The sequence below is a fragment of the Filicampus tigris genome, chromosome 4, assembly GCF_054856515.1.
Source record: "Filicampus tigris isolate MCC_2025a chromosome 4, RoL_Ftig_1.0, whole genome shotgun sequence".
Lineage (NCBI taxonomy): Eukaryota > Metazoa > Chordata > Actinopteri > Syngnathiformes > Syngnathidae > Filicampus > Filicampus tigris.
The window spans coordinates 5,959,533-5,985,887 of record NC_141220.1 but is presented as its reverse complement, the minus strand read 5'-3'; the positions used below and the strand labels follow the sequence as shown (position 1 = coordinate 5,985,887).

Genomic DNA, 26,355 nt, shown 5'->3' with positions numbered 1-26,355 from the left:
TCTATGTGACGGACCGGTCCGTCTATCCGCCGATGACGGATGCCCGTTTTGCAGACGGTTGACGAGTGGTTGGAAACATTTTAAAATAGACCACGGACTAAGCATAATCGGAAGCCCATGAATTTAATCCGTCTTTCATCTGTAGTCTGTCTTTAATCTATTTTTAGCGGTGAGGCTTTGATGGCCATTGCGAGCGTGGCGAGGAACAGGAGTGAGTTATTGTTGCTAGGGGGACAGGTTTGAGTGAGGGACCAGGCTGTGAACCGGCTTCCATGGCGCAGTGAGTCCCTGGGAGTCACTCTTTCTGTTCAAATATTGGCCAATGGGGGTGGGGGGAAGGGCGCTATTGAAATTTGCAGTCGGAATTGCTGACGGAAGTCCGTTTAAAATCAGAGGCGGACCAGTGTTTCTGTATTCATAGGTAGTGTTTCAAAATATTAGTACAACTCAGCATAGTGTATAGCTGTGGGTTCCATTTTAAAATGCGCTAAACATTTACAGCTAAAAAAATAATTCTGGCCATAGTATCGCCTTCAATTTCAATGGCTCCATTTATAAACATGTCAGGAATGTTGGTACAAGCTGCAAAGTTTAATACAAGTTAAATGTACGTTCATTTTAATTGTCTTTATTATTCTTTTATGCATACCTTTAAGAATTCTAGATGTAAGATACCAATGATCATATAAGAGCCTGGTGCGATTATTCCGCGATTTACATTTGATCCGATTAGTCGACGAACAAAATAATAGTTTGTGGATAGGGATGTTCCGATCAGGGTTTTATGACACCGATACCGATCATGCATGAGTGAGATCGGCCGATACAGATACTGATTCCAATCACATGGAATATCTGTATATTTTTCCATTTATTTATGGTGACTGCTATTATGCAATATTATCTGAAAAAAGCAGCCATATTATTGCCGTCGTTTTGACAAAAATCTACATATATTTTCAAAAGCATGAAAAAATACAAAACCGTTGCTGGCACAATACAACAATTACTCAGTCACAAAGATAACTGAAAAACTTATATTTACCAGCTTTTAGTAACACAGTTTTTAACAGATCAAAATAATCAGCAGTAATTATGCAAAAAGTCAAATAAATAACATGCCACCTAAACATTGCATGGTTCAGAATATAATCAAAGTAGAAAATAGTCGCATGCAGGCGTCACTCGAATGAACTATTCACTGAGTTCCTAAATTGAAACGACTCAAGAACTTGGTTTATTGTCTTGTGCATAGACAAACTATCTCTATGAATCCGAAAAATTCACCCGCAAAAAAAATTCAACTGCAAAAAATTCAATGGCGAAAAAAATCAGCTGCAAAAAAATTCAACTGCAAAAAAATCAGCTGCAGAAATTCAGATTCAAAAACTTCAGACACTACATACGGGTATTTAAGGAGGAGCAATCGATCCCCGTGTCAGGTCATCCAACGCCCAACCAATCATGTTTAGCTCAGCTGGTCATGTGACTCCCAACATGGAAGAAGAGGTCATAGTTATTACTTGACATGTTGCACATTAAGCCGACTTAGTGAACAATAGCTGTATTGAACTTTTATCGAGGTGGTTTTCGTGAAAACTGTGTAACTTAGCACACAGGGGCTGGCACTACGGCTTTGTGCAGTGGCCCGGATTCGACTTCGTTCTCACTCAATGGCAAACATTGAAAACAAAAGTGTTTAGAATGAACTACTGTCCCATTCCGGGGCGATGGGGTGTTTCCTTACGTTTGTAGTGTTTAGAGTTCAAGAGAGATTTTTATTATTGTTATTTCGGCATCGTCAAGGATGTCAACATCAAACATGTAATAACAAGGATGTTGACTAAGCCCGAATTGTGATAGATGACTTGTATAAAATTGCTGTATATCTACTGAGGAGGCATACTTCAAGGGTCCTCATTTTTGGAAATCAGAATATGGTGACTGTACTGCTGGTTTCTGGTACAGTTGTTACTTTTTCTGTGTGTTGATGATAGGGCAGTCATAGTATAACATTATGTATATTTCACTTTCACTTAAGGCAAATGTTAGATTATGAACTGAAAATCTAGTAGGAATTGATTACTCAAAGTGATTACAAAACAAATGAGTTTGTATGTTGTATTGTATTTTCTACAGGCCCTTTCCAGTTACTTTTAGATATTCTGATATTTTAGTTTTATATTTGTAATAAATATTATGGTTCATACCTGGTCACCCGCTATTACAGTTCGTCAACTTTTCAGTATTTTTTTATATCTTTCTCCATATGCTTCCGTCAACTGAAATCATGGGTTTCAATCGGGTATCTTTGACCAAAGAATGCAAAAAGTATGTAACAATAAAAGTCTTTCTCATGCTATTTTTTTCAATGCAGGTACTTCGTCAGCAACTTACATGGCCTTCTCAAGATGACGGCGATGAGGATTCCACTAAACCCAAGTGCTGCCATATCGGGCTATCTGCGACAGTTCATAGGTAATGGCAGGTTCACTTGTCATAAAGTGGAAGTCAACCCAAACTTTTTCTTTTTGGAGTACATGTATGCAGGCCCACGAGTTCAAACACGGCAATCTGATTAATATTGCATTCTCTGGAGGCGGCCATTTTGTCACTGTAGGGGTGGGCGATATGGCAAAAATATCATATCACGATTTTTAAAAAATAAAATCACGATCACGATTTTATCATGATTCTTTTTTTACATCATTTTTTTTAGACTAATTTGCACACTTCTGACCATTTTCCTCATGTTAAACATATAAAACATATTTAAAATGAATATAAAACTATATAAATATATTTTAAGCCAGCTAAGCTTTCTGAACAGGTTTTAATTTGAATAGTGACAATTTTTATCAAAATGTGCAGTGAATGTAAACATAAAAGGTAACATAACGTAAACATAAAAACACAGCTCGTAACGCAGGTCTAGTACTTTGAAGAGTCTTTTAAAGCCCTCGTTTTCCACTGTTTTAATGGGAATCATGTCTTCAGCAAGGTAATAAGTCACTGCGTGAGTCATTGTGTTATTATGCAATCTTAAATGTTCTCGTGACGTCCACCGGCTTGCTCCAGCCCACGCTTCATCATCATCATCATCATCATCATCATCATCATCATCATCATCTCATTACGACGCTGGTTGCTGGCAGCTAACGGTTGTAAACAATTCAATCCACTCACAATACTCCGAGCCAGTAAGTGGATGTGAATAGGAAATTAGCCAGCTAACGAACTTGAAATGTCATACACTGATGCCTTTTTTTTTTTTTTTTTTTGTGCGGCGGGGTGGGTTGGGGACCGATGGAATGTAAGGACGGAAGCGGTTTTAAAGAACGAGGACGGACTGGGTCGGAGGACGATAATTTTTATGAATAAGGACGGAGGAACGAGGGCGGAAGGGTACCCAAGTCACAGACGGAGGACAGACCGGCAAAAAACTGGTATAACTGACTGTTATACCATTATTGTACTGTTATACCATTATCTCTAGTTACATTGAGAAAAATATACTGAACATTGACAAAAAGGTGCGACCTTCTACTGTACCCTTCGAATGTGCAGCTCCTCTATAGCCTCAAACAGATGTGTTTTAAATTCCAGCAACTGCAGCAAGATAGTTCCTTCACTTTCTGATTGGCACGGAGTGCTCAGCAGAGGCCACTCCTGTGCAGTCACTGCTACTCCCACCTAATTGAGCATAATAAATAATAATAATATTCAAGAAATAATAATTTTCAAGAAAATATATAGATACACAGCTTGTCATGTTGGCAGATGAATGCAAAAGAAATGCAGGCTGTACCACACTTTGGCCTTGATTTACCAAGGTCTGGGCATGCAAAAACGAGCACAAATTTGATCGCTCACACGACGATGTGGAAGCTGATCTAATAACAGGAAGGATTGTGTCCATTGTGCAGTTCATTTCGTGTATTCTGGGAGGACAATGTGCAAATTGAATCATTTAGCATGCGCGATGTGATTTACTGAACCTGAGACAAATTGTCGCGCCTTTTGTTATCAAATAGCACATCATAAAGACAGGTGCAAACAGTGCAGTTTGGGAGCTTCTGAATGATCTAAGGGCTGACTTAGAGCCAGTCATCAGAAAACATGACATTATATAATTGACAGTGCAGAAACAAACATAACAAAAAACATAAATTAATTATGACTCAGCTACTGGTTTGAATAAATAATTAACATGATCAGTGTTTTCAAATAGATGAATATTATTAAGTCCCATATTTAAAACAACATACCACTAATTAAAGGTTGTTTGAGCAGACTGTATGTGTTCATTTAGAAGTGGGTATCACTGCCAGCCCTTCACATTAATACCCAAGAAGTATCTCTCAAGTTTCAAGGTTGGTGACCCATGCACAACAGTATACTAAGTGTAGCTTGGTGAGTCTTAAGTGGTATCTTACAATTGTCCTGGGTGGGAGAACTCCAGAATCTGTACTGTGGTCCATTATGTTGCCTTAATGTAGGCCAGCGTTTCACAACCTGAGTCAAGGCAAAGCAAAAACGTTTACATTATAAAAATGTCATGTCATGTTGGCGCACTACCAAACAAAAATGTTACAAAAAGTGAATACACAAGTCAGTTCTGCACATTTTGCAAAGAAATAATATGGTCATTTTCTCACCAATTAAGTGAGATTGGCTATTTTCGTGTGGCACACCTTTTGATCTCCTCAGGCACATAGGTGGGAAATCACTGATGTAGATCAATGACCCTCTGGGTTGTCTCAAACTATTAATAAAAAAAATAATAACAAATAAATTTGAAAAATAAAGGAAGAAACAGATGTTGTTAAAAAGGTTAATATAAAAGACTTCTCTCAAAGTGGTAACGGTTCACATGTTGACTTCCATCCATGTAGCTTTGGTTCAGTTCCCATTGGTGATGGTGAATATGATACTGAATGGTTCAATGTCTCTATATACTTTAAGGTCTGTGCCCTGCGATTGACTGGTGAGTGGTAAATAGTTCAAAATCAGATGGGATAGGATCTAGCTCCCTGCCACCCTGAACAAGACAAGTGGTGTCGATTTTTTATTTTTTTTTAGCTAATATAGTACACTTATTTTGTCATCTAAAATCATTGTCAAATTACTAGGTCTGAATATTAAACCCTCATAATGTTTGCCAATTATTCTGATCTAACCTAATGGCTATGAAATTACCGTTATTTCTTTTCTTTGTTTGTTTTATACTACTTACACTGTAGTGCGAGAACACTTTTATAACCAATCTAGATTAAAATGAGCCAGCCCACTGACAATAATAGGGGTCAAAGCAATAACACTGAATAGACAAATGTTTCTGTCAATGTTTTTTAAATTATCTAAATTAAATAATTCGCCCTATAGATGGTCTTGTACAGCTTCATGTGTCCATATAAGTCAAAACACACACACACACACACACACACACACACACACACTGAAATGCCACGAGAAGTGGGAGGTCATGCGAAAACAGTACTCTGTTAAAAGAACTGATTTTTTCCCCCTCTCATTTACCTTGCACAAGTATCAATCATGTCGAGGGATTAAATGATCCCTGATAAAATTGGCTAGCCTGGGGACATTAAATGACACTTTGACCCGATGATGAGCAAGGGGAAGTGCAAGTGTGCGAGTGTATCAAAGTGTTGTGTATGTGTGTGTGATGTATACAGCATCTTCATGTGTGCATACATGTGTGTGTAAGAGAAAGTGACTATGAGTGCGATAGAGGGGGTAAACCTTAGTGTCTTTACACTCGTCCCCTCCCCGATACAGTTGAGTAAATATTAATCCTCACCTCAAAGCCATAAAATGACAGTTGATCGTAAAATAAGTCACATCCATTAAAATGGAACATTTCTATCAAGTAATGATTCTTTATGGTGAAGTGTGTCAATCACAATTCCTGAAATTTATAAGCAAGTAGCAATCCAACTTCAGTCATAAACAAAGTATGACAAATGCTGCCTTTCCCCCGACTCTGTCTGCCTCCCGAAAATACTGCAAATAGACCTCTAAAAGAGAATGGTTTTGTGATGTACCTCCAGCTTTTAGTCCTACCTTTGTCTAGCGCCGATCATATAACCTTTAAAAATGAACCAAGGGCGGACTAACCTGACAGATTTAACAAATGCATTAAAATAACGGTTCAATAAAACAATGTTGAATCAGGAATTAATTGGATTTAACGAACAATTAACAAAGCAGTTTAAACACCAAAACCACCATCCGCCAAACTTAAACTTTGCTAACCCATTGCTAATTAGTGCTTGCTTACATGATTCATACTAGTCTTAAATTGAAGGTACTTTATCCAGCTCATACTCGACAGTTGAAGTCACAATTAACGATCTTATTCTAATTTCTACATATTTGAAACAAGCTGATATATATGACCTACCTTGAAATATTAGCCTTAAACCGAGTTCACGTTTTTGTGGGCGGTCACGTGCAGTCACCCTGAAGTGACAATTAGCCTGAAATGCGGGTATTTTTTCTTTTCTAAATTAGGGCTGTCATATAATGTAAAAACAAATAAAAATAACTTGCTTTTGTAAACGTCGTACATTTAATTACATGGCTAGTTTGTAGTTTGTAAATATTTTTGGGTAAAAGTGTAAAAAATTAATGGCGGTAAGTTGACTAAGATAACAAAAAGTTGTTTTTTTGTTTGTTTGATTTTTTTTTATGTAAATAAATATCGGATCTTCAAGGGCATTTCATTAGGGCCTCAAATGTAACATTAGTTAAAATAGCAACAGTCTTGCCAAACATTGTGCTTTTTTTGCATAGACTTTTGAGTTTGTAAATAACATGTTGCGTTTGAAAAACGCAGTGTATTGGCAGACACGTCATAAATACAGTAGCATGGAGTGAACGTTTTGAAAGTGAGGCCATGGAGCGCATTGTCTTGGCTTTTAGCGGCATCTAGTGGTGACTTTTAATAATTCAAGAAGGTTTATTTGCACTTAACCAGCGTTGATTGCTTCTTCTTAATCAGCTGTTGTCAACTGGATGTTTTGCCCTGACTGACCAGCCTGGAGGTGTGGAAGCATGGCCTCAATTAAAGAAAGAGCTGCGGCCTTGAATCTTGCTGAGAAACTACGTAATCGTCCTCAAGGTATGTTTTTATTAAATCATATGGCGGCATGAAAACTCCTTTCCGTCTCCTTTCTTTTTAATTATTATTATGTATTAACACCTAACCATTGATTGTAGTGTCAGTTTAGTTTTATTTAACAGGTACAATGTCGTCGATGTTCTGTTTTTTTTTTTTTTTTTTTTTTTCCCCAGTTCGGGGGTTGATCGTGAAGGCAGCCCAGTCTCCTTCGTTAGGAAACAACATCATCTCCCACCTCAGGTCTTCCTTGAAAGTAAGGCGTCGTCGAGTTTACCTTCTGTCCCATTATGATTGTTTCCTGGGCTCTGAGGCTGTGGATGCTGTGGCAGACTACATTGGCACTGATAAGGCCTTTGAGGGTGAGGGCGTTGTTTGTATTACGCTGAATCGATAAACTCGCCATGAACTTATTAGTACGCTCTATGTCTTCACTACAGTCAGCGCTGCTCATGATGACCATTGACTACATGTTAGTAGTTCTGTAGTTTGGCAAAAACTGAGGGCTAGTTGACATTTGAGTGGCTATAGTACTACTTAGTGAAGCGCTAGAATTTAGTTAGAAGTCGTAGTAATTGTACACAGTTGTCAACTAGTGCACAGTTTTGCTTCACTAGTAGTGTGATTGTTCTACTGCCCTTTTCGTTCGACTTGTGCACTAGATTGTCTTACTAGTGAGGACAAAGGGCGTACTAGTATGCGGGGGCGGTATATGGCTCAGCGTTTGAGTGGTCGCTTCCCAACGGTTCGATCCCTCGCTGTTGAGACCATGTCGAAGTGTCCTTGAGCAAGATACTGAACCCCCAATTGCTCCTGATGCTGCGCCATCAGCAGGTAGATGTGATGTCAGTGTGAAGCGCTTTGAGTGCCTTAATAGGTGCAAAAGCGCTAAACAAACGAAAGACCACAGACCATGGTAGATGGACATTTCAGCACTGAGTACGGCAGAATAAATGCTCAAATGTCTTCCAATAGTTGTGGAAGCATTTCGCAGAACCCATACCGATTACATCTGATCCACGTACTGTACAAACAAAAAAAAGGTCTTTCTCTTAAAAACACAAGGTGCCACAGCATGTCGGGACAAAGTGGTGAATGTGTGCCAAGCTCTGTTGGACTGCAATGTTTTTGAAGCAGTAGGAACTAAAGTGTTTGGCAAAGATAAGAAGCACGCCGAGTTTCAGGACAGCAAGAATGCTCTTTACAGGTTAATCTGATTAATACTGAATACACTCATTACGCCAACAATGTGTTTTTCAAGCTGTAAACATGTGGGCATCGTATAATTGTGTGTCCCAGGTTTGTTAATGAACATGCTCCATTTGTCGAAGACATGGAGAAGGATGAGCTTGTGAGCAGTATTGAGAAACTTTTCTCTTGTTCTCCCTCAAACAGGTATGAGATCAACCCAGCCCATCCACAGAGCTCACTTCATGTTATGGGAACGCCTGAATCAACCTAATCCATGCAGTGTTGTTTTTGCGTTTGCAGGGAGGCTCAGCAGATGTGTTCCTCTGGGCCTAAATGTCTAATACCTATGCCTGTCAAATTCTCCCAGACATCCACTAAAGTTCCCCAGTTAGACAGTCCTGTCAGTGCCAGTTTACCAGTGGAGAATTTGAGTCTGAGTCCCAACAGTGTGCAGACACATTCTGTTTTACCACAGTCAGGTAAGAAAAGGTGGGAGACACGAGTCATATGACTTGGAATCCAGTCGCTCATTTTACAGCTTCCTTGGCAAAAAGTATACTGAACTACTGAAATAATGAACTTGACTAAGGAGATTTGAATTTTATACGGTATGTATTTTTAGCTCTCTCTCTCGCTCTCTAGATAGATATAGATGTATCTCTAGATAGATATAGATATATGTATGCATGCCCACCCATAGCTCCGCACCTGCCGTGAACTTGACTCGACTTCATAAAGCGACAAAGTTGATGCCTCTCATTGACCCATTTACGCACACTAATAGATTTGGGAAACAGACTGGCACCAAAAACAACATACTTTATGTAGTTTTTAAATTATGATTATGATACATGTTTAGTTGCATACACAGTCTAATGTGTCAATATTTATCACAGTGTTAAATACATTCATAGATACATTGATTTGACATGACTTCAACCAAGTAATGACTCAACTTAAAATCTGCCGCCTTTAAATTTACTTGATTATTCAATTAATTGACCACTAGATGGCACTGAATTCATCACATTGTCCTTTTAAGGCTGGGGTTGGGAATTCCAGTTCGAGAGCCATATCCTGCCTGTTTTGGATCTCTCCCTACTACAACACACGTGACTCAAATGATCAGGATCGTTTCATTCTTCTACCGAGCATGCTGATGAGCTGATCATTTGAATCAGGTGTGTTGTAGTCGGGAGATATCCAAAACAGGCAGGATATGGCTCTCGAGGAACTGGAGTTCCCTACCCCTGTTTTAAGGTTATGACTTGAGACTTGCTTGTGACTTGCACATGTGACTTACTCCATTCTCTGCTTAACACACAAGTGCTTGTCTTCTGTTTTCTTTCTGGCCGCTTTTGTTGTTTAGACAGAAACGACAGCAAAAAAAAAAAAAAAGGCCCACTTTGAGACACTTTGCTTTTCAGGCTTCAAAACAATTTCGTCCTACCACCCTTCTATTTGTAGTCAGTCTATTTAAAACAAATAGATAAATGCATACGTATGTATTCATTGTGCTCCCCCCAGTGGTAGATGAGGTGTGGCAGGAGCAAACTCTCCTCAGGTTATTAAAACTTGTGGATCTCCCCCTATTGGAGGGGGTGCTTCAGATCAGCCAAATCTCTTCCTGCTCTGCTGTGTCACACTCCATGACTCATAACCCTGACCTGATCTACAGCACCAACCACCTTGACAGACAGATCCTGAAGGCCTTCAGGGACTCTCAGTATGTTTTGTCTTAAACATAATTTGAAAATGAAAGTGGGAAGGATAAGTACTACGTATGAATCTTGTTACAGCTGTGACATTCATTTCATTTTACCACTTCATCACGTAGAGACGATGGGTGGCTCCGTGCAGCTCTGGATTGTCTGGACTTCCTCCCTGACCAGCCGGTAGTGAAGCTGAGCCGAGAGCTGCCTCTCTTGTTCCCTCAAGATCAGCAGAGGACTGAGCAAGCTGATAGCAACGCACCAGGGAAGCACTAGCACAAGCAGCAACTGACGGCAGGGTGTTTGCTGCTGAATGCCCACCCCCACCACTCATTTATTACTTGTGCTATTATTCAGTAATGAATTTACTGTCTTGCTCCAGGTAATAAACGCCTCTCTGAAAGTGGCACAGCTCAGTGTAAGATGCTGCTATATGGTACACTGGTCACACACTACAACAACACAGACAGACCTCCACTACTTCCTGAGCAAATGACTGATGTATATTCAGCAGTAACTGATCTGCTCGGTAGGGACTCGAGTAAACACGACACTGTGAAACATGAACCATAAATCACATTTCTTAAGTCAGTTTGGTAGTTTATGGTTGTTATTGTCACTGTCTCCTTCCAGCATGACTTCATCTTTCTGTTTTGCTTTTGTCCATTTCCAGTGAATGCAAAATTGGGCATAGCACTTGAAGTCCTCCAGCTGTGCTTGAAGCTGCTGCCACCAAGCTGCAGAGAGGAGCTATGTCGAATCCTTACGTTTATGACAGTGGCAGCTGACGCACAAGAAATAAAACTGGACAAGGAGGTGACGATCATGCATGCTGTGTAGTACGGAGAGCCCTATTCAATTTGCTATTTGAAAATTCATCAAATTTTTTTCTGTGGAATCTGTGCGCAGCCAAATGCTGAAAAAGGGAAAAAAAAGTTGTGCTCTTCCTGAAAGGCTCCAAAATTGTAAACAATGTCAATGCTGTTGAAGTGATCAGAGATGCCAAGTGTTCCAATTTAATCTATATTTTGTTATGGGAAGTTTTCATCTGTTCTGCTGTTACTGATGGGTCAAATATTCTGGAGAAGGTATTATGGGCTTGTGATTGGATGACAAGATTTGGAGTCTACCAACCATTTGCATTTAAGTTTTCAAACATGTCTGACTGTGCAAGCATCTCCTTCAGCTCCATGGATATGGCTGGTTAGCTAATCATCGTCCCCATGACGGCAAATAAGCAAGAATTCCGACAAGAATCATCATGAAAGGAGGACGAGTAGATAAAACTGTCCCTACATTGTATATTTGAATAGCAATATAGTGCCAAGATGTAGTCTAAATCAAAACTGAAAAAAGCTATTTAGTCACTCAAAACTATTCAAAGAAATAAAATATGATTACAAATATAAAAATATAAAGAAATTATTTTTGTTGCTGGAGTCTTTGTAGTGGCGTGTGATTGTTTTGGTAGAGATGCAAATGTTGCTGACAAAATCAAAATGTTAGAAAAATATCCAAAATGAGAGAGGATGATAGCGTTTGGCATCTCGATTGTTGTGAGGTTTTTGTATGGCGAGGGGAAGCCAAGTTTAAAGCCTGGATTGTTAGATGTTACCGTGAGTCTACGGCGCATGTTTGTGTATGCTGAGTGCCTATTAAAATGCTTAAGGAGATCTTGTAGTCTGACAGTTGGTATTTTTAGGGGTTCTGAACATAATATTCAAATGACATCTGCAAGAAAACTATTTCAAAAGGTATTTTTGCAACATGAGTTTGAAATATTTGTTTTCGATCATAGTTTGTGATATGGTTTCAACTAATAGAGGCAATTCTAAACATTTGAGGGGAGGCATCAATACTCACAGCTGTGCTCAAGCTTTCTCCCTCGCTAATGGCAAGGGTTTACTGTTCCCCAACTTCATTATTTTTTTTCCTCATCTGCTCAAAATGTAATTTACAACAATAGTTTACATAAATTGGTTTATTTGCCAGTAGTAATCCGATCTGGCACGGTAAGTAAGGCGGTATTTAATTTGTTGGGTCAAGAAAAGATAGAAAAAAATTAATAGGATTAACAATTTTGGAGAGCCCTCGACAAATTGCATGGTGTTGTAACGTAATATTGTTTATGGGAAATGTAAGTTTTCCGAATTTGAATGCTCAATTGGCAGATTCTACGAATGTTTTAGTGATAGTTTTGTTCAGTAGCTTCAGTCCTCGCAAATGGGGTAAATTTGTCTCAGGTGTAAAATATGCAAAAGAATCTTAAATCAGCAAGGTGCAAATATTTTTTTCACGGCTCTGTATGGGGGGAAATTATGTAAGCAGTAAAGGCAACAATTACTCCTGCACTTTAATTTTACAAAGAATTGACATACATTGTGGGTGGACACTGCAAAAACAATCAAATTAGCTTTTTAGTCTGTCAGTTTCAGGCAAGATGCCTGACCTGTCCCCTACAATATGAATATGTTGTAGATGGAGAACAGACTTGCAGTAAAGAGGTCTTTCTCCAGGGCCATCTTGAACAGCAAGGCTCTGCCAAAAGAGAGAGAGGATCTGATGCTAGTCTTCATGCTCAGCAACGTACAAGAGATCTTCAAGGTATGAAAGCCTGGGGGGGGGGGAGAAGATACGCTGCGCACATTTTCAACGTGGACACAAACTAATATTATGGCTCAAGTTTTAGTCGAATATTTAACAAGAAGAGTACTTGATCAAATCTGCAATCGTTCATATTGTAAATCTCAATTTTCAAGATGACTTTTGTCAACAGATTTCAACGATCAACTCTAAATTCCAGAAGAAGGTTTAGTTTTGTCAGGCTAAACCGATTAATCTGTGAAACTGGAAGGATGTTTCTTTTGTGTATTGAGGTGGGTGTTTGCGTTTAGGATTTACTAATTGCTGTCGCTTAAATCTTGTTTTAGAAAGGCTGTCTGAATTCAATGTGACTTTGTCATCTCGGCCAGTGCACCAGTCAGAAAATGGTTCAAGGTGGTTAAAAAACACAGTCCAGTCATAGTTTACAAAAACGTGATGTTATGAAATTGTAACTGTAAAATGCACTCTATCTGTTGGATGTCACTGGAAAGGATAAATGGTTTGGACTGAAATGTCTGCCTTGTGTCAAAAAGCTATTTGATGCAAACAAACTGTTTACCCACAGACTTTTCTTCGTTTTGCTGCAGATACCTGGAGACCTGCACAAAGGAGTGAGCGACAAGCTGGCAGACCTTGTCCAGGGGAAACAGCCCGATGTCACTGGTAAATACCTGTTTTGAGTGGGGAAAGTATTGCCAACAAAACACTTTGAGAACAGCACATTAAAATAGCATTGTCCAAGAAAAACTATAACATAGGGATAGGGGAAGTAGATTGGGACAGTCATTTCAATCTGATTTAATTTGACAACAGCCATGCTCAGAAACCACGCAAAAAAAGATCATTTATTGTAGTAAAAAAAATATATATATATTCATTCATTCATCCATGTGGGATTGAACAAAAATGTCTTTTTTAGGCTGTCGGGTTTCCAACAGGACTTACATTGGCACAACAAAGACCACCACTGATCAGGAACTCTGGTCATTGCTCCACATCATTCAGCTTGACACAAAGATCTCACCCAAGGAGAGAAAGCGTCGACTTAGGCAGTTTTACCAAGCGCATCCTGAGATTTTCAATAAGTACTTTGGTGAATCTGCTGTTAATTTGCTGTAGGTCTTTGCATTGGCACCTGTTGTTTGCATGTAATGGAGATGAGGCTTAAGACACCATTGTGATGGCTATTAAGTGTACCAAGACATGTGAACTTGGCAGTGGTGGATAATGTTTTTGTTGAAATAAACAGATATTCCTGGCAATGTATTTTACCTGGTTTATTTGGGAGAGATTGGGGAAAGATGGAAGCATCCTGCAATGTAATCATAAAACCAAAAGACAGCTGGGACAGGCTCCAGCACGCCCGCGACCCTTGTGAGGATAAGCGGTATGGATAATGAATGAATGAATGAATAAAAGTAAAATAACTTAAAAGAAAAAACTGTCACGCATATATTGTAGCACCGTTGGGGATTGTAGCACTTCATAGGGTAAAACCCAACGCAATGTAGTCAAAAATGACTAAATTTAATTACATTTGCTTAATATAGTTAGGATACGAAATGTCTGAGAATTTTTAACTTAATATTCCAATATGTGAACGGATCAAAACCGACTTGACTTTAAAAACAAGTATGGGATGTTAAATAGAGAAACAACTGGAGAAACAGACGAGTGACAGTAATAAGCGGGCAGAAGGGGCTCGAGCGCGGCGTCATAATAGCCCAACCCAAAACCGGAAGTGACACTCGTCAAAGGATTTCCAAGCCAGTTTCACAAAGCCTTGAGCTTTCCAACTACATATCCAGGCAACTAGCACCTGAAATTCGCATGGATTATTTGCACTCTATGCTCATAAATCACTCGAACCGCTTCCTGAACCAGTGGGGTTTCACAGGTCCCTGGTGACGTCACTAGTGCATAACGAATCACGTCTCAATACGCGCCTCACTTCCTGGAATTCTCGACACACGCCCCGAATGCTTGGCACAATCCTCCCATCACTAATAAAAAATTGTTTGTTTACTGGATAAAACGAAGGGGTCTCCCGTGTAAGAGACGTTGCATGTCCGTTGAGCTTGTAAAATACTTCTGTCACAACAGCAGCTTTGAGGGAGCAGCCGCGTCTCTGCTGTGTTGTTGATACGAAATTGCGGGTCGAGCTAACGTCATCTGAATTGAAGCGGTTCATATAATTCCAAGAGACAACTGACCATAAGGTTAGTGACGTTGTAATCGATACGAATGTAAAGCGATTTTGTCGTTTGCGTCGCCCACTTTAGTGTTGGCGTCACACACTTTCACACCATCACGCATCTTTAGGTTGATAACAAACCCATATCCTACATGTATTTTCTTTGTGTTTTAACACTCTAAACTAAATAGCCCAATACCCTTACTGTTTGTCTAGCAAGAAACATAACTAATATGCTTGTGACGACCGCGTGATCGTCATTTTTAGAAGACATTTCAAGTCGTCACTGCATTTGCCACTTGATATTCTGCAGACCTGAGCATGCCAAATGAGTCTGACCACATCGAGGGTGGAGGAGACAAGGAGTCTGAGGAGAGTGCACAGGATTCTTCTGAGCAGTCAGTGAGGAAGCGGGTTCGAACAAATGCACCAAGTCCACACAGAGGTGCAAGCGCTCCTCAAGGTAAGGAGGAGTTCATTTTACAGGTGAACCGAACTTCAACCATCCCTGATAAAATCACTGCCATGCAATTTACCCGAATGCTTCAATGTTATGAGTGTAGTTTTAGGAGAACAGCTCATTGGGATGCAATTTGAAGTGAACTAACCATTTGTTATCCTCATAGCCAGCCCACCCAGGTTTGTGTCTGTAGAGGAATTAATGGAGACAGCAAAAGGAGTCACCAATATGGCTTTGGCCCATGAAATAATGGTTAACCAGTCTTTTCAAGTTAAACCGTCTGCACTTCCTGAAGGAAGGTGAGGTTGTTTTTGAATTCTGGAGAGATGGTTTGCAATAAGTTCTTTGAATAACAACCCATCCTTTGCCCCTGTTGTACAGTTTGGAGCGCAGAGTAAAAGAGATTGTGCACCAAGCATTCTGGGATTATCTGGAAGCTCAATTAAAGGAGGATCCACCACAGTACAGCCATGTCATCCAACAGCTGTCTGAAATTAAAGAGGTGAACATCCGGAGACTACAAACTGAAAATATTATTACCAGGAAAATCAATGAGTGAACCACTGCAATGTAGGATCAATCATAATATCCCAACGGATGTTAGGGTTCTATCCGGTTATACAATTTCTTATGAATATAAGCAAACAATGTAATAAAGTAAAATTATTAGATTAGAAGAGAATATAAACACAACAAAGTAAGGGGAGAGCGCGGTAAAGTGCCCCTTAAGAAAAATGTCAAATTTTCTATGAAAATGTGTATAATTTGAACATTGTACATAAGAAGTAACCACGTGGAGGTTAATTCATTTACATAAGACTACAACTTTGTTTTATAAAACAAAATCTTGTAAAGAGGTGTCCTCCCCCACACCATGAGGAAGGTTGTGACCGTGCTTGTAGGACTGGTGAAGTGCTGTTTGTGTGCTTTTGAGTTTTGTGTTGTTGTGGCGATTTAGGTTGAACTCTTTCATGGCTGGTAGCATCTTTCAGCAAATTAGCCAGATTGGTTTATGTTTAAATTCTGTGAACATATTGTATAATTTGTGTAATATTTTTACTATTTGACTTGAAAAAGACTGTTTTCTTGATTTACTGCGAGGAACCAGGACCGTTCTTTCCCCTTTGATTCACAACTATAGATTTAGGATTAAAGACGCTGTGAGCAATGTGTGTCACAGTTAATGATGTAATGTTGTACAACTTTTAACTGCTCAGTTGCAGTAAACCTTTTCATTTTCAAAAATTAATCCAGGCCCAGTGTGGGGTCATGTGGGCCACCAACTGAGATTAAAATAGGCTCCATCTAGTAGCCTGGAGCAGAAATTTGAAGGAGAGCGGTTTACCCATCTCTACCATACAATCTGAGCTCATTTTTCAGAGATTACTGTTTTTGAACATGCGTAATAACATAAAATCCATAGATTGGACAAGATAGAAAAGTCTGCCATCAGAAATTATAGGGAATATACCTGAAGACTATAGGTATTTACTATTTTATGTCATCAAAGTGTGGATTGTCATCAACATTAAATGCAACGGTCCATGCATGATACATCAAAAAACGTAGCCAGGAAGATGCATGCAAGCAATGAATTAGATAAACCAATGACAATGAAAATTGTTACACCGTCATTTATGGTGGTATCGTCATTAAAATGTCATCACTGAAGATCAATGTTGTAAATGTTGTTTTTTGTTGTTGTTGTTGTTGTTGTTACAAACCCTATTTAATCATCATTACTTATTTGCAGACGTTGCTATCGTTTTTGCTGCCGGGCCATAGTCACTTGCGGTCCCGAATTGAGGAGGTTCTTGACCTGACTCTAATCCAGCAGCAGGCGGAGAAAGGAGCACTGGATGTTGCTGCCCTTTCCAATTTCATTATTGAGATGATGGGATCGCTTTGTGCCCCCTGCAGGGATGAGGACGTCACTAAACTAAAGGAGATCACCGAGTTTGTCCCTTTGCTTAAGTAAGCGATGAAGACGAACTCAAGTCAGAAATTGTCATTGCAATAATATTCTGATTAAAATTGTGTTCATCGAATAAGAATTAAGCAGATTAATCCACCTATTTCCATCCATCTCCAAGAGCTGACATTTTATCTAGCACTGCCCCAGGCTGTTGACTGATATCGACGTCAAAGTGCCCTTGGACTTGCATTGCAAACGTCTCATAACCAGACCCAGAAAATTGGTGAGCTGTGTTGTTCACAATGCGAGCCCAAGGGCACTTTGACGTCAGTTTCAGTGTTTAGACTAGTGAGGACACATCAAAAATAGTTCCTCTTTCAATGAGGTAGCAGCAAGCAAACAGCTATTATCTTTTCCATATTGTTTTAGGTCACTAGGTTGACTGTCCACACTGTTTTAGCAAGTGTCCAAATGGGATCTGGGAATTATTGACCCATTTGACAGGTCAGTGTAGTATCAACGTCGGAACGGAGGCGTCGTCCAGCACGTGTCGTGTTTGACGTTACCGCTTTCTTCTTTGACATCCGCCCCGGCCGGCTCCCTCCCATCGACGTTTACTTTTAGGCGAGTGACAGCCGCAGTTCGCACCGGCCCAGTCTGAACAGGGCCAGATCCCAGTTGGACACTTTCTAAAAACAGTGTGGACAGTCAGCCCTAAAAATCGAATTTGAGGAGGAATCTGATGGAATCAGATATGCCTGCTGTCTGAACACAATCAAAGAGCGAGCGTCACACGACTGTGCACCTCACACATACGGAAACACACACACACCAATCAAACATTCCTCTGACACTTGTACACTGACAGTATGCGATGATTCATTCTCACTTGAATCTGAAAATTACGATTCAGAATTTGTTTTTAACTGCCAATTCACATCTCAATTCCAACCACCACCGGTTTGTGCACCACCCTACTAATAATAGTTGACTTTCAAAATCGGTTGTCAATGTGTTCATCTTGCCTTTTACAGCCTGAGAATGCCTTTGGTGTGGATAAAGGTTTTTCATGATTCTGTTGGGGCACCATAGTTGGACAATGTGACTAGTGATTAGCACGTCTGCTTCACATTGGAGAGGTTCTCGGGTTCCTATATAAATCTGATGCATTATTATTATCTTGGGGCTCATTGTGTTCTTGTTCTGTCTGTGCTTGTGTGGGTTTTCTCTGTACTCTGCCTGCCTCCTACATTCCAAAAACATGCATGGGCAACTATTAGACTATAGGCTAGACTCGACTCGAAATTGTCCAGAGCTATAAATGGCTGTTTATATTTCAGTATCCTGCGATTAACTGGCGACCAGGCCCGTGTGTACACCGCCTCTCTCCTCAAAGTCAGCTGGGATAGGCTCCAGCTCACCCACTGACCCTAATGTGGACAAGCAGTAAAAAAAATGCTATATTGATGATGCCATTGTAGAGAAGAGTCTTGTTGTATTATATTCAACATTATTAGATTGGAAATATTTCCAAAGATTTAACATGTTTTTTTTCTATAATCCTCCTCTTAGGGCCATATTCTCGCTCTTGGACCTGATGAAGTTGGACATGGCTAACTTTGCTGTACACAGCATCAGGCCTCATCTGATGCAGCAGTCAGTTGAGTATGAGAGGAACAAGTTCCAGGAGTTTCTGGACAGACAGCCAAGTAAGAGCATTATACAATGTAACACTGTGTTTTTCTCAAATCTAAAGAAATCAATCATTTGTTACTGGCAAAGACCAATGTCCTTCCCAGTCTCTAGTCTGTTGCAGCCTCCAACAGGTTTTCTTCCAGGATTGCCCTGTATTTAGCTCCATCCACATTCTCATTACTTCTAACACACTTCCTTGTTCCTGCTGAAGAAAAGCATCCCCACAGCATGTTGTCACCACCGTGTTTCACAGTGGGGATGGATGATGGGCAGTGTTAGTTTTCTCCCACATACCTGTACTTTGCTTTTAGGCCATAAAATTAAACTTTGGTGTCATCTGACCAAAGCACCTTTTTTTCACGTTTGCAGTGTCCCTATATGGCAAATTGGATTTTTTGTGCATTTCTGTCAACGTTGTGTTTTTCTTGACACACTTTCATAACGGGCAGATTTGTGGCAGCTCCTCCAGAGTGACCGTGGGGCTCTTGGCTGCTTCTCTCACCAGTGCTCTCCTCACTCGCTCACTCTATCATTTTAGGTAGATGACCACGTCTTGCTAGGTTTGCAGTTTTGCCATACTGTTCACATTATTAAATGATGAAAGGAACTGTGCTCCTTGAGATGTTCAAAGCTTGGGATATATGTTTTATAAATAATCTTGTTTTAAACGTATCCACAACTTTTATCCCTGACCTGATGTTGTCTGGCCTTAGGGTTCATGACACTAGTGTTGTCTAGTTGCTCTCTAACAAAACAGTGAGGCCTTCACAGAACTAGTGATGTAATTTCTCAAGCGTGTATTGAGGCGTAATTCATTTTCGGGAAATGACCTTTTTGTCCCAAGAAGCGGTCGATGTGTCGTCGCAATTAATGAACAGACAAAGAAAATTCTTGTATATATTGTGTTAGTTGTCCTCTTGGAACTTAGCCAATTTCCCGTGACAAATACGTTTAATCATGGTCTACAAAAAAAAAGGGTGTGGGGTGGCATGCTCCCATATATGAAAACACTGAGTAAATCTCATTAAGATATCACACATCATATCGCCGCTGCCCTGTGAAAAACATGCATGTCCAATTTGGGATTTAAAAAAAAAAAAGTAAATTAAGTTTTCACATTAATGCGGTGTCTGTAACGCGGAAACACCATTCACGTAAAAATAAGAAAAATGAAAAAAGGGACATAAGTGTTTTTCTACAAAATGTGAAACTGCTGTTGACAATTGAGAGAAAAGAATTGAAAGAAAGCTTTACTCTACGAAATGAAAAAATGGACTTAAGTGTTTTTCACAGGACAGCAACGATATGCATGTATATCGTGAAATATGTTAAGTAGTAACAGCATGGTGCACCTCTATGTTACCATAGGTAATCATTGTAACATTTTATAACTTCCTACTAGACTCAGAAACTTAAAAAATATATGAATATCATGTTTTTGTTCTACAATCGTTTAAGGAGTTCTGACCTCATTTTTAAAATGTTGTTTTTTTCTTCTCAGGTGACAAACAGTTTTGATTTAAAAAGCGCAGCGGCACCTCGGAGAACCCATTGGCGAAGTTGATTATAAGTGTAGTCTGGCAAATGTGCATATATCCAAGTCAATATAGGAAGATTAAAAAAAAACGTTTTTTTAAAAAAGCATTCAGTTAATACAATCAATGGCACAATCTTTTGCTAAACACCAATTTGAACATAAACATACAAATTTATCAAAAACAGATGACATAAATCAACCCCAGTCCAGAAGACCTCATTTTGTGTTATATTGCTATTATTATTTTCATGCGGACACTGTTGTTAGACTGTGGGAAAAAAAGCCATCACACAATTCAAATGACAAGCTAGGATTTGGCCACCAGGGGGGTTGTGTGCACATGAAGCCTCAAGAGCCTTTTTGTGAACCATTTGGATGGAAAGCTTGAAGGGCTCAGAAGGCTCATCTCCCCATCACTACACAAAACAGAGCAAGTGTATTCATACAGATATTGAATTACACACACTCAGACTCTATTTACTAATTAGGTGACTTCTGAAGTCAATTGATTGCACTGCATTGTATTTAGGGGTATCAGAGTACAGGGGGCTGAATACAAATGCACCACATGCCACACTTTCCAGATTTATATTCACTGAACATTTTGAAAACCGCACGTCACTTACATTTCACTTCATAATTATGTGCTGCTTTGTGTTGGTCTATCACATAAAATCACAACAAAATATAATAATGTTTGGTACTAATACTTTTTCACGGTACAATATTCAAGTGCAACTTTTTTTCTTTAACAGTGATGTCGATGATAACCGTGATTGAAACACACATTTCCTTCTTTTTCAGATGCTTTAGACTACACTGAGAAATGGCTCAAGGACACATTTAGGAACTTGAGTGAGGCTTCTTCCACTGATGCCTCAGCTGATCCTCCCGCTTTCCTCCCTGCTTATGTCCATAATCAAGCATATTTGCGCCTACTTAAGTGGGAACACCTCTCAGAGCCCTTCCCTGAGGTAAACTCTTTGATAAATTTATTTAGTCTGTGACTCTTTTTGGAAAAACTGATTACTGTGCTGCAGTTGGATTTGCTCTGAGGGTTTTTTTGTGGGTTTTTTTTTTGGGGCTACCTAGACAATGTTGATGGATCAGGCTCGCTTCCAGGAAATGCAGCAGATGACTGAACAATTAGTTTTGCTTTCATCGATATTACTCATAGTTTACACGACCACGGGGGAAGCCATCTCAGGTCTTCCAGGGCTCATGGAGACGCTTAAAAACACTGTTCACGCCATGCTTGCAGACATGCACACACCGTAAGTACAAACACCTCCCAACAGTTTTGTTAAAACTTGTAAATCATTGCATAGAAAAAAATGTTCAAATTGTAGACCTTGTTCATAGATAATCACCACGTTGGTGGTGCACGTTATACCGGTACTTTGTGTCTAGAATGTGTCGTTTCGTTCAGAATTTATTTATAAACTATAATACAGTAAAGTGTGGCACAACCTCTGCTTGAAGCCAGAGCTGGGCTTTTTATTAAAAATGTGCGGTCCGTTTATTGCCTTCCACCCATCCGACTATCATTTTAAACGGGCTTCCATTTGTGTTTTTCAGACTACCAACTTAGAAAAACTACCACGAGCCACCTCCCCCAATCCTCGGCCAATATTTGAAACAAAAGACTCACCGCGGCATGGATGTCTCACAGCGGCCGGACTAAATGAGTCTCCTTTTAGCACCTTCCACAAACTTTTTGGATCTTTATGTACCTTTAAAGACCTCGGAGGCCTCGACGCATTTAAAGGAGACTCATTTAGTCCGTGCGCGGTGAGGCCTCCATGCTATGGTGAGCCTTTTGTTTCAAACATTGCCCGGGGGAGGGGCACAAAACTAGACGATTACATGGATGGAAAAAAGTGGGCTTCCGACCATGCTTAGTCGGACAATTTTTAAAAAGTTTTCCGTCTATCATTCATCGCCTGTAAAATGGCCGTCCATCATAGGTGGCGAGGCGGACCGGTCCATCACATAGGCGGTATGCCCAGCTCCGCTTAAAGCGTCTGCTTGATGACCCATTATACTTTATAAGTGATGTTATACTCACAGGTTTTATTAGGAATTTAGAGATGTATTCATTTAACAATGTGATTATTGTACAGTACTTGTAATTTGTAGTGTTGCCATGCAGTGTAGACTACAGCCACAATAATAAACAAATTGTTCTAATTAATTCCTTTCTGTCAAGCCTGCCAATAAGAAGTGAGTGTTGTGACGTGACAATATGTGATACATCAGAGTGTGTTCAGTCCATACATTTTCAGCAATTAAAAACGGCTAAATTTGCTGTATAAGTAAGATTAAAATGTGTCTTTAGTTTTAGCAATAGCCATGTTGTGTTGCTTCATGCAAATGCCATCTTGCCTTTTCCAAGGTCTTTCAGTCTGCAAGAGACCCTAGTGGCCACTGGGGAAAAACTGTGCATGGAGCTAAGTCAACGTTTAAGCCAGCACGGCTTCGCTACATTATCAACTGAGCAAAAAAACACTCTGATGGGGCAAATCTCAGCCACCATCCAGCCAGACAACACAGTCTGTCAGTTGATGGGTAAGTGATGTCTACTGCGATGTTGTTGGTGGGCGAGATTGAATCGACCCTCCTCTTGCCATCTTCTTTCAGACTCTCGGGTTCAGAGCTACCTGCTGGCCACTCTGGAATCCAGTCAACACAAGACCCCTCCACCTATACCTGGAGGTCTTGCACCCATCTGCAAGGAGCTAAAAGAGCTCGCCGTTCGCTTCAGTTGTCTCATCAATTTCAATAAGCTGGTCTTCTCCCCATTTTACCAAAAGATTCTCCACAAGTGCTTCTCATCAGCAGGTTGTGCCAGCACAGAGACGTAAGCACTATGACAGTGGTGTTAAGTAGCTCACACTTAAATTCAACAGAAGGAGTTGAGGATAATGATGAATAGTGCTGGCTGGCAGCATTCACTTCATTGCTCAGAAGAAAATAACACATCTAAAACACTAATAACACTACTTGGGAAAAAGAAAAACTTCCCCTCTATCATCTGCCCTGCTTATTTATAAAGGTCTACTCTATCAAGTCCAATGTGTTTTTATCCTCTGTAACACATGACTTGCTTGGTATATAATCCTTTGGACCAGTTCTTAATTCTTGGGAGTTTTAAAGAACAGATGATGGTCACGATTGAATAACTGGAGCCACCAGTGGTTTTGCAGATTTTAAAAGAAAAATGTAAAAGGAAACTTACAAATTGGTGCAGCAGCTATATTGTAGAATTGCCTATAATGTCTGAGTCTAGGTGAAAGGTTCCACTCTATGGGTCTTCCTATATAGCTCTGTGGCTTAGTTCTTATAGTTCGGTCCAAGAGATGAAGCACCTAAAAAAGTAGTAAAGGAGCTTTTAATCGGGGGGGAAAGTCAAAAACAAACTAACCAGTCAACTGTGTGAATTGTTCCTCCTACCACACTGGTCACCAACTCCAGTCCTTGAAGGCCCCACATCCTGTATGGTTTAGATTTTTTCCCTCCACCAAAACACTTGATTGGAATGATCAGCTCATCAGCAAGCTCTGGAGAAGCTTGATAATGATCCTGATCATTTGAATCAGGTGTGTTGGAAGAAGGAGACATCTAAAATATGCAGGATAGGGGCTGTCGAGGACCAGAGTTGGTGACCCTTGCTGTTGACAATTGAGAAAAAAGAATTGAAAGAAAGCTTTACTCTACAAAATTTGCTTTTGAAATAGAAAAACACTTGTACGAGCTGATACAAGAGGATCTGATGCGAGGGCAAACTGAATACAATTTTGATGACATCCATTGGCTTTTTTGTCCAAGGAAGAGACATTTACTGGGACAACAATGAACCCAAACAAATCAACTTGGAATTTTTTTTTTCATTAAAGACAATCGTGTGAATTTTATTACTTTACATATTTTAGTTTTGTTATATGCAAGTATTTTGAATTTTAAAAGTAAAATATGAAGGCTGCTTTCACTCTAGACATAGCGATACATTGGCCCTGCTGATCAGCATTGTGTTGTGCATCGCCTGAGAGAGTAGAAGTTAGACAATAGTAATAACAATAGTAAGGGCCTATCATCTTTTACAAGAGTAATAATAGTATCAATGGTTTTAATGTGAACATATAAACCTTGATAATCGCACTTTAAAAATAACAAAGCTATGTTCAAGTCTCAGAATTTTTTCTTTTTTAAAGATTTAGCCGTCAGTTAGAAATGACTTACTATTGTCGAAGCCAAATCTTTCTTTTGACCCAAAAAAATGTTTGGACAAACATTTTGATGCATAAATGCCACATATTCATAGATCAGGTACAGCTTCCTCATGTGTACTTCACAAAAGCAAATTATAATAAGTTATGTTTTATCAATTTGTTTAGGAAAAAACAGTAAATAACTAATTACTCTCAAACCACTTAACCAGTGGTTAATTAAATGGACAAAAGGCATCCAACCATCCCACCGTGACTTCCAACAAGACAGGGGTGTAAGTTGCACAAAGCGGAGATCTCAACAACGGGCGCCGCTCCCCAACAGACGTCACGTCACGGTGACAGCCGTCTCGCCCACATATTGAGATTGATTGCGAAGCCATGCTAACACAGGGGGACCCTGGACCGCTAAATGCGTTGAAAAGTGTCCATAATCAACGTGTGCTTCAATTAACATTATTATTTTTTTCAATCAGAATATTAATGTACTGTAGCTCCAAGCTTACACGACTGGCTTTTGTTTATATAGCTCGCGTGAGAAATGTCACATGCGCCAGTCAGCCAATCATTAGTGTATTTCTTCAGATGTGTCACAGTATCACATGGGTTATACAGCCAATCAGGTGTCTGTATTTGATTGGCCACATAACACGAACCCGGAAGTGAAGTGCTTGAATGCCACACTGGCACGCAAAGTAATATTTTAAGAATAACGGCAAGAATAACGGAATAAAATAATTATTTTGTAGCTAAACAAGAACAAAAACAGGGCGTAGCAAGGAACTTTTAGCACCATTCCGTGCTCGCCACCCCTCACCACATAATGAATGGGAATGACAGCGCGCTGCGCCCACCTAAACAGTTTTTTGAAAAGGGCTTCAGGGGCCGCATGAAATCAGCCAAAGAGCCGCATGTGGCTCGCGAGCCACGGGTTGGCTAGGCCTGCATCAAGACATGGAGGGGCGTGGCCATAATGCTCATTCCAGGAGGTGTTTTTAAAGTCGTTAGCTTATTGATTTCGCCAAGACAAATTGATATAATTGAAAATGCAATCTGATATCACTTTCCTGATTAAAAAAAAATATGTAAATTGAGCTAGTGAAAAATTGACCATCCCAACTGGATGATCTTTAAGGCATAAATATTGGTTCATGCTTCTGTGTATGTGTGTTTGTTTTTGGTTTGTTTTCTGACAAAGAAATCCAATTCTTTTTTCTCAGTCCATTAGACAGCAGAAAAATACACAGAATTTGTATGGCGGACCAACTTCATGTACTAGTATTTAAAATTGTATGTAAATTCTTATTTTGGTTTGTTTTAAAATGTTTTGTTTGTAAATTTGCCTTCTCATGCACACTGTATGCGATACATTTACACTGTATGTTATGAATGTTTGGTAATCATCAATAAAGCGTGTGTCCCTTTCAGAAATGATTACCGGTATCGTCATATTTCTTCTACCTTATTCTGAGACCTCTTCAACTTGCATTAGTGGTTCGCACATAGTACAAAAGCAGCCTCTCTCCCCATAGAGTGTTCTTGAATGTTGAGAGTTAACCGACATTGTAGCAACCATTTACAAGAGAACAGTTGCCTCCAAGGTCCACTGATAGTGTAGTGGTACACACGCCTGAGTTGTGTGCGGGCAGCGTGGGATCGATTCCCGCTCAGTGACAGTGT

General features: G+C 39.7%; 3 protein-coding genes across 15 annotated transcripts in view; 2 read left to right on the top strand and 1 right to left on the bottom strand.

Annotated features, from left to right (window-relative positions):
- ccdc73 (coiled-coil domain containing 73) overlaps window positions 1-6,542 on the bottom strand; it is a 31,044-nt gene extending 24,502 nt beyond the window's left edge. For 3 of the 10 annotated variants that reach the window (XM_086028145.1, XM_086028150.1, XM_086028153.1), the window contains exons 1-4: window positions 6,425-6,541; window positions 4,695-4,765; window positions 4,437-4,515; window positions 3,553-3,693 (exon numbers count right to left, since the gene is read on the bottom strand). In XM_086028145.1, the coding sequence (XP_085884271.1) occupies window positions 3,553-3,693; window positions 4,437-4,481 (186 nt within the window). In that variant the 5' untranslated portion in view covers window positions 4,482-4,515; window positions 4,695-4,765; window positions 6,425-6,541. Of the gene's footprint in view, window positions 1-3,552; window positions 3,694-4,436; window positions 4,516-4,658; window positions 4,766-6,084; window positions 6,258-6,424 lie in introns of those variants that run through there. The other 7 variants (XM_086028148.1, XM_086028154.1, XM_086028149.1 and 4 more) reach the window with 6 other exon arrangements.
- On the top strand, window positions 262-13,910 carry LOC147148307 (DEP domain-containing protein 7-like). Of its 4 annotated transcripts, XR_015086465.1 has the most exons (15): window positions 266-280; window positions 2,378-2,478; window positions 7,025-7,144; window positions 7,318-7,503; window positions 8,207-8,348; window positions 8,441-8,536; window positions 8,633-8,811; window positions 9,860-10,058; window positions 10,170-10,310; window positions 10,428-10,573; window positions 10,718-10,860; window positions 12,523-12,648; window positions 12,821-12,920; window positions 13,236-13,311; window positions 13,568-13,639. XR_015086465.1 is itself a non-coding variant. In XM_086028158.1 (14 exons), exons 3-14 carry the CDS (start codon window positions 7,078-7,080, stop codon window positions 13,765-13,767), a joined length of 1,617 nt encoding a protein of 538 aa, XP_085884284.1. In that variant the 5' UTR covers window positions 262-280; window positions 2,378-2,478; window positions 7,025-7,077; the 3' UTR covers window positions 13,768-13,910. The 4 variants fall into 4 exon arrangements, 3 of the variants coding, with proteins under 3 accessions (XP_085884284.1, XP_085884282.1, XP_085884283.1); XM_086028158.1 differs by lacking the exon at window positions 12,821-12,920 and having other exon boundaries at window positions 262-280; window positions 7,318-7,397; window positions 8,185-8,348; window positions 13,568-13,910; XM_086028156.1 differs by lacking the exon at window positions 12,821-12,920 and having other exon boundaries at window positions 265-280; window positions 13,568-13,910.
- A 684-nt stretch (window positions 13,911-14,594) lies between these two features.
- tcp11l1 (t-complex 11, testis-specific-like 1) lies at window positions 14,595-26,109 on the top strand. The gene is made up of 10 exons (XM_086028159.1): window positions 14,595-14,867; window positions 15,156-15,305; window positions 15,469-15,601; window positions 15,684-15,804; window positions 17,056-17,276; window positions 18,790-18,926; window positions 21,254-21,423; window positions 21,542-21,723; window positions 22,845-23,017; window positions 23,090-26,109. The coding sequence occupies exons 2-10, from the start codon at window positions 15,164-15,166 to the stop codon at window positions 23,311-23,313; spliced, it is 1,503 nt and encodes a 500-aa protein (XP_085884285.1). The 5' UTR covers window positions 14,595-14,867; window positions 15,156-15,163; the 3' UTR covers window positions 23,314-26,109.
- Window positions 26,110-26,355: the final 246 nt, after the last annotated feature.